The 8,046-nt window shown below is 46.2% G+C and overlaps 1 protein-coding gene across 1 annotated transcript; it reads left to right on the forward strand.

The window, feature by feature from the left end:
• The first annotated feature begins 2,580 nt into the window (after positions 1–2,580).
• LOC124672728 (MEIOTIC F-BOX protein MOF-like) lies at positions 2,581–5,273 on the forward strand. Its single transcript, XM_047208904.1, has 5 exons — positions 2,581–3,594; positions 4,036–4,191; positions 4,280–4,466; positions 4,641–4,693; positions 5,037–5,273. Exons 1-4 carry the CDS (start codon positions 2,581–2,583, stop codon positions 4,667–4,669), a joined length of 1,386 nt encoding a protein of 461 aa, XP_047064860.1. The 3' UTR covers positions 4,670–4,693; positions 5,037–5,273.
• The last annotated feature ends 2,773 nt before the right edge of the window (positions 5,274–8,046 follow it).

The following is an 8,046-nucleotide window of genomic DNA, read 5'->3' on the forward strand; positions in this document are numbered from 1 at the left end:
CTCAAAAGGTAATTTAAATTCTTATCGGTTTTTTTGTGAATTTCCCGATATCAAGCTGATTGATAACTCTTTTGTGCATTTTCTTTTGTCGGGCAGCGTATGGGAAACTTTCATCAAGGAAGATCAGTCCTTTCAATGGGCACCGAAGCTGATATGGCGTGCGAACAAAGTAAGTAATAGTTACCTAGGTCCACACACCTTTATCATACTTGATTATTGTTTGACTGAATTATATTCTTGTACGAAATGCGCGAAACAACCGGAGGGGACTGATCTATGTGGATACTACGTTTGCGAGTACATCCACGGAATTGTCGACGAGAGAGCGAATAATGAAAGAAATAAAGAGGTACGAAAACAATATTCACAAATTTATTTTGTTACCATAAGTTGTGCTTGAGTTTCGGTAATAATTGTTTGATTTGTGATTTGATATATACATATATATACACACACACATAGCTCATGTATTCATTTGTATCTTATTCTTTTACAGTTGAGAAGAAAGCGGGAGAAGATCACAATCGAGGAGCGCTTCAAAGCAATTTGCGAGGAATTGGCGGGATTTTTTCCTTCGGGAAGTCATACCACCGTTCCACTATGCATAAAGATCTTCTCCCGCTCCTCGATTGCTTTGTGTATATATAGTTCGACTCGGAGTGTACCACTATGGTACATGTAATAGATAGTATGCCTCGGAGAGTACCACTACGCATGAAGATCGATCTTCATGCATGTACTACTTTATTCTGGTGCATCGACTTGATATGCATCGAAGAGTACTACTTATGCAATTACATATGTGTTATATTATATGCACCAACTTGATATGCATCACCTTGATCTTCATGTACTACGTAAACTCAAACGTGTTTCTGGTGCATCGACGTGAAACGCATCGATACCCCTAAACCCCTGCAAAAATCCTAAACCATGAATTCTCTGCCGCGGCAGACAACCTTTGGTACCGGTTTGTAATACAAACCGGTACCAAAGCTCCCTCGTCGTGCGCTCTCCTAGGCGCCCACATGGAGGCGCCATTAATACCGGTTTTCGTAAGGAACCGGTACGAAAGGGGGGGCCTTTTGTACCGGATCTTTTATACCGGTTGAGAAATCGGTGCAAATGGCCCTTACGAACCGGTATAGATGAGCGTTTTTCTACTAGTGTAGCAGTTCCCTCTAATGGCATGACATGGATCTCATTGCTTAGAATCTGCTCGAGGACCGCTTGCCCCACTCGATCAATATCGCATGCAGTGTCGATAACCTGTCCTAGTCCCAGATGATCCCATACCTGGCGAGCTCTCTGAAACTCAAAAAGGAGATGTTTAGTATCTTCAGCTCCAGTAAGACATAACGGGCACTATGGACTAACTCTCAAGTGCCGATTAGCCAGTATCACCCTGCATGGTAAGGTCTCCTGCATGATCCGCCATATGCAAATTTTAACCTTGCTAGGTACTCTCAATTTCCAAATCGTCGCCCACATCGGGTGCTCCTTCATTGGTCCATCATCTGGACGATTTATCCTGTGACCAAACTGGCTTTCCCACTCTACAAAATAAGCAGACCGGACCGAAAAATGCTTGTTTTGGTAAAGTGCCACGATACGAAATCTTCCATCATGTGTTACTCATATTTCTTTGTGCATACAAAAGCATCACAAATCATTTTTGTGAGACATTGAGCGACAACAACAAACACGGCCACGGTTCAAGCGAGATGCTCCTTCCGTTCATAAAAAAATGTCGAAGGTTTATCTATATTTAAATATATCTATATACTAAAAAGATATTTAAATACATCTAAATTTAGAGAGTGAATTTTGTACTTACATGTATGGGTGTGGATCTTTTCGTCACCATCCATTTATTTCTTAAGATTCCTTTTCTATCCAAATATCAAAGCACAATCAACAATGACGGAAAACATTTTTTACAGACAGATGTTGTATTAATTTTCTTGCGAGATTAGTCTAACCAATCAGCCGGCCCTATTGAAAATTTCAGAACCAAAATTTCGTGGACCGGTCATCCGAATAGCTCCCACGCACGCGCACGCCCTCGCTGGCCACGCCGCACTCGTTTGCGCCCACGATGGCCACTCCGCCGCCGCCACCGGCCAAATACGATAATCTCCGTCCGAGGATTTGAGGCGTCGTGGGAGCAGGACACTGAGCGAGATCACTGTGTGGGCGTGGCGTGTGCAGACCTCTAGAACAGCCGCGCAACCGCATCACCTCCGCCTTTTCTCTCTGCTTCCACCCCCGCCGCCAACCTATTACCCCAAGGTAACCCTACCCGATTCGGCTGGACGCTGTGCGAGAGTCGAGATTTGTGGTTTTCTCAAGGTATTCTACCTTTTCCTCGCAATTTACTCCTAGACCAACAATTTATTCCAAACGTAGATGCCGCTGCTATCGACGGGATTGCACTTGAAGCATAAGAACTCACAGCAACTTCGTCTAATCCTCGTGCAGGTCCGATCCATTCATCCCATCGCGTTTCCCGACTAATTTCTTCGTACCAAATTTGCTGCGACCATCTAAAGCCATAGTGCAGGCTATCTGTTCGACGGAATGTCCCGCAAGAAAGTAAAAGTTGACACTGTCGAGGGAGATGCCGCCGCTGCCGATGATCGTCTTAGTGCCCTCCCGGACGACCTCCTCCACAAGGTCATGTCGTTCCTGAGGGCGTGGGAGGTGGCTCGCACCTGCGTGCTCTCGCGCCGCTGGCGCAACCTCTGGGCTTCCGCGCCCTGCGTCGACCTCCGGGTCTGTTGCAAACACCGTCACCGCTGGCTCCCTCTGCGCCTCACCAGGTTCGCCAACCACTTCTTGCTCCTGCGCGAGGTGTCTGCGCCGTTGCACACGCTCCGGCTCCTGTCCACCGCCGACCTTAACGGTACTCCTACGCTCCCGTACAGCCCCAAATACGACGAGGACGGGGAGGATTACTGCTCTACGGATGTCGAGATGTGGATCCGTGCTGCCATAAACCGCGGGGCTCGCTTTATCCAGCTTAGTAAACATCCAAGGCAGGATGACTTATCTGACCTTGAGTCCGTGCCCCTCATCTCCTGCCACCTCAAACACCTGCACCTATCGGGTACAATGTTGTACGACAGGACACTAAGGCAGCTCTGTTGTCAGTGCCCTTCTTTGGAAATCCTGGAGCTCAAGGAGTGCCACTTGGATGGCCCCCAGATATCATCTACCTCACTTATCAGTTTGACCATGGTCGACTGCAGGATCAGGACAGAACTCTCCATCGCTGCTCCAAACCTCGTATCACTGCGCTGTGTCAATCCGTACCACCATGCTCCCTCATTCGAAAACATGGGGACTCTGGCCACGGCCACCATCACGCTTAAGGACTCTTTCTTGCATGATAAGTTTGAAGACAGGTACATTGAACCCGATCCAGAAGTGTTTGAGTGTGACAGCAGCAGTGACCGTGAATCAGATGATGATAGTGATGCTGATAGCAATTTGAGTGAAGAATTCTATGGTGATGAAGTTTTAGGTGGCCAAAATGTTATCCGCAGCCTTTCAAATGCTACAAGTTTGGAGCTGATAGCTGATGTCGGAGAGGTATAAATATGAATCTGTTGCTGATATTTGTCGGCTATTTTATTTGCAGAAAAAAATTGTACTTCACAAAATCCTTTTTACTGGACATCTTGGGCATTTTTTTCCACTCCAATACCAACAGCTGGTTACATACTCATAGTCACAACAAATGACCTGCTAAGTTATGGGAAATAATTCTAGCTTTATCGTAATATATAATAAGATTGTATAACCAAAGTGCATGTAATATGAGTAGCTTGCCAGGAGCATTTTTGTTATCATTTTTCTTTTCCAATGATGTATCCTTATCACCATGTCTACAGTCTAACGATATCATCCTCTTAGCAACTTAACCAGAAGCAAACATTCATTTCCAAACAAATGTCTAATTGCTTGTACGTTAACTATGTTATTATTCTTTTCCTTGGACTGAATAAATTCACTTCTGTGTACCATATGAAGTTGATTCTGAATAGGGAAATGGAAATGTGCCCAATTTTTAGCAACCTAAAGGTGTTAACCCTTGGTGAATGGTGTATGGCTGATGACTTCCATCCATTAGTCTTGTTCCTGCAGCATGCTCCAAATCTGGAGAGGCTTTTTCTTAAACTTAAAGTGGTATGGCCATTGTTATACTACATTTATATTGAGCTGTGATAATTTAGTTTTTACCTATTTCATGACATTCATTTTGTTCTGCGACAAGGATCATGAGGAAATAGAAGACGATATCAAACCAGAGGGTAGATCGTTTGTTTGCAAAAACCTTGCGACGGTCGAGATAAAATGTCCCAAGGATGATGAAAGAGTTCATGTGTTAGCACATTTCTTCGTGGCTAATGGCATAGCCATGGAAAAGATATCTGTCTATCACCGTCCGACTCGCCAAACTTGTGAGTCATGTATTCTTACCTTATCTCACACAAGTCTTTCATTATTATTATTTTGGTTAAATGACACTAAAGCCACAAAATGTTGTTATATTTGCAATGTGAGTCAGTTTGTTTTTGGAGCTTGATCAGAATTTATACAGTGTAAACTTATTCGCTTCCTCACACTTCAACCAGGCAAATCCTTGGCCTTAAGATGGGGCTGATGAGTAGAACCTACAGTTTTGGCGGTAAGATCTTACATCTGATTACATAGCTTTTTATTGACTGTAAGGATTACAAGTCCTATCTTATGATGTAAATCCACTTTATACTTAACACAGATTTGAGGAACAAGAAACTACCAACATGTCAAAATATTTGGTGTCTTTGTCAGTGCACGTTCTCTAAAGTTATAGTTTCCCCCTTTTTTACTAATATACATCTACAAATGCTATGGAAATGTAATTTGACAAGAATGTATGTTATATGACCAACCTTTGTGCGTATCTCTGAAGTCTGATCATTTGTTGTGTACCTTAGAATTTTGAACAGTGGAAGGCTATCTTAATGACAAAATGTTAGTCCATGCAGATGATCCTCTCACACGGCACAGATCATGGCTGCAGAATTAAACAGAGCTGCTGATGCTTCTTGTGCGTATCTCTGAAGTCTGAACCATGTGTGGGCCGTGTGGCTACATGAAACCCATAAAAAGTCAAGATTGTTTTTGTCGCGTTACGAGTTAACATTATTATATATAGTCAACATTAATTCGTACTTAGACAAGTACTATGAAAATGATGTTACCATGGTATTATATCCTAGTTATAAAAGTTTGGAGGTTAATTTGCTTAGTCCCGGCAAAATACCTCATACTTCAGCGTTCTATTCGATTACACATGTTAATCAGTAGGTACGTGTGCAATAAGGATTCCTAACAAAAAATTTGGGCTGCAAAGAGAAGGCATGTTTGGTCCATGGGCACGCAAATGTCCAGTACTCCTATGTGTGGACAAATAATTGAAACCTAGCGGTAAAACTATTAAAGTGCTAGTATATGATCGTAAGTGTTTGAATTTGGAGAATTTTTTTTGCATTAATTGTTTGAATTACATGGGGACATTTAACATAAAGCACGTTCCGCAAATGATGCTTTTGGTCGTCAAAATAGAGGGAGCATATGCTCCCATGTTCCAAAACATCACTCCCCAACGAGCTAAGTAATTTTCTCGGGCTGTAAAGGTGAACACATAATTAAGCTAAGCATGCTCCCTCATTCGCAAACCGTTTCTACTGTGTCACAAAGGAAGTGATCACGGTTGTAGTGGAACCTGGGTTCATAGTACCGTTGCAGCTGGAGTATGGAACTTTGGATTGGTCTAAACTAAGTAAGAATGTTGAAGCAATCGCCTAGTTAGTTAACTTTTTTTAGCAGCCCATATAGCTAGTTAATTTTCTATAATATTACGTGGAGTTCAGTTATCTTTGATGCCGGTGTAGGTCACCCAATCCTGCCTCAAGTAGTTTCCAAGTACTCCGTAAGAGCATCTCCACCGGTGCGCCCCAAATAGGCGCCGGCAGGAGCGCCGGCACCTCCGTTTGGGGACGCCGGCACAACATCCTCTATCTGGGGGAGCTGCTCCCACACCGGTGCTCCCAAACAGGCGGCCCTGATAGATAATTTGAATTTGAAATCTCAAACACAACCATAGAAATTCGAATAAGTCTACGAATATGAAGTTTGAGTCAACACATGGCCATGAAATACGAATAGGTTTTAGAATAAGAAGTTTGGGCCAACACACGGCCACCAGATCGCCGTTTCCGGCGCAAAAAAGGGCTTTCCAAGCCAGATGATCGCATGATCACACGAAGGAGGTCAGGGGCGGCGCAACCTCGTCCTTATAGAATTTTTCAATTTGAGTAAGAATCCCGTTGAAAAAAATGGAATTTGATTTTCAGGTGAATTTTGGAATAATATAAGAGATAAATAAACAATTGAATTTGAAAAAAAAAACCTCGCCCATGGACACGCCGGACCCGCTGCCGAACACCTGCTGGGTGCGCCTGCCGCCGCTGGGGGAGAGGTCGCGGGGAAGGCCGGTGCCGTCCGTCACGTGGCCCTGGGTGCGGCGCAGGTCAGGCGAATCATTCAGGTTGGGGAAGCGGAAGGCGCCGCTGCCCCCGAGTCGTTGAATCCGGCGAGAACGGGTCGTTGTTGTCGACGGTCATGCTGCTGTCCCCGAACTCGGGGGAGTAGCGCGGCCGTCCATCTGCAACAGCCGCATCTGCGAGATCGACAGCGCGTTCGCGGTATACCCCGCGTAGTAACCCGGCGACAACAGGGAGCTCGAGATGTTGTTCAGGCCGCCGCCCAAGCTCAGGCACGCTTCCGCAGAGGCCACCGCTTTCGCTGCGTCGAGGGCAGCGATGCGGCGTCTCATGCGGTCGGCCGTGACGAAGGCGCGGCGTTCAATCTACGTCTCCCAGTCCTCCTACGACATGGTCGCCGGCTTCTCCTTCGGCGCGACGGTGCGCATCTTCATCGGCGCCTTCGTCGGCGCCTTCGCTGCCTTCGCTGGAGCCCTTCTCTTCGGTGGCATGGCGCGGCGGCGAGGGTTTTTTGGGTTCGAGGCTGGATGGGAGATTGAGCGGCTGGCGGGAGAAATGAGCGGCGGAGGGGACGGGGTTTTGGGGGAGAAGATGTATATTTTGTTGTTGTGTGGCTGACAGGCGGCTCCCACGCCCAAAATTTTCAGCCTCGCGAGGCGCCGGCGCGCCCGATTTGTGCCCTTGGCGAAGGGGCCGGCACGGGGTTGCCGACGCTTCTATTGGGCTCCAAAAATCGCCGACGCCGTTTGGAGCGCCGGTGCGAGCCCATTTTCGCCCCCGGCCCCCAAAAAGCTATCGGGGCCGCTATCGGGCGCGCCGGTGAGATGCTCTAAGGGCATCCAACGGGGTGACGACTGTTTACGACCGAAAAATGCGTCTGCACTCAGGCTCAGCGGCCCGACGCATAGTGATCGGGTTGTCTCGGAGAAGGAAACGCAGCTCAAATATGTGTCTCGGATGTGTCTGTGCAGACGCTGCACGATCGCGCCACGTGACCGCTTGCGTCTGGGCGGACGTTTCATCGGGCCCACCTAGCAGCGATCATGGCTCGATGCGTCTTCTCAGCGGCGCCAATAATGGCAACGAGACGTCGCTTCGGCAGTCTGCGTGATGAGGACATCCCATCTATTGATACAACCGCTGTACCTACAGCCACACAAATACAAGGACCAATCACTCGAGCTCGTGCCAAACAACTTAACTATCAGGTACTTTCATTTCTTGGAACTATTCCTCACATACATGAGAATATGATGCTGCCTAAATCAGATATGTTTGTTACTCTTAGGAATGATGGACCTAGCATGGATGAAGAGGACAAGCATTGGAGCATGATCACACATGGAGGAGATGACAACAAGCATTTGAGGATTGAAGATGACGCCGAAAGTGAAGATTTTAGAACTTTGAAGCCACCATAAGAAGAGATGAAGACATGGACGAAATATAGAGTTTTCCACTTCATAATTTCGTCCATAGCATAATATGG

Source organism: Lolium rigidum, chromosome 7 (assembly GCF_022539505.1).
Source record: "Lolium rigidum isolate FL_2022 chromosome 7, APGP_CSIRO_Lrig_0.1, whole genome shotgun sequence".
NCBI classification, from domain to species: domain Eukaryota; kingdom Viridiplantae; phylum Streptophyta; class Magnoliopsida; order Poales; family Poaceae; genus Lolium; species Lolium rigidum.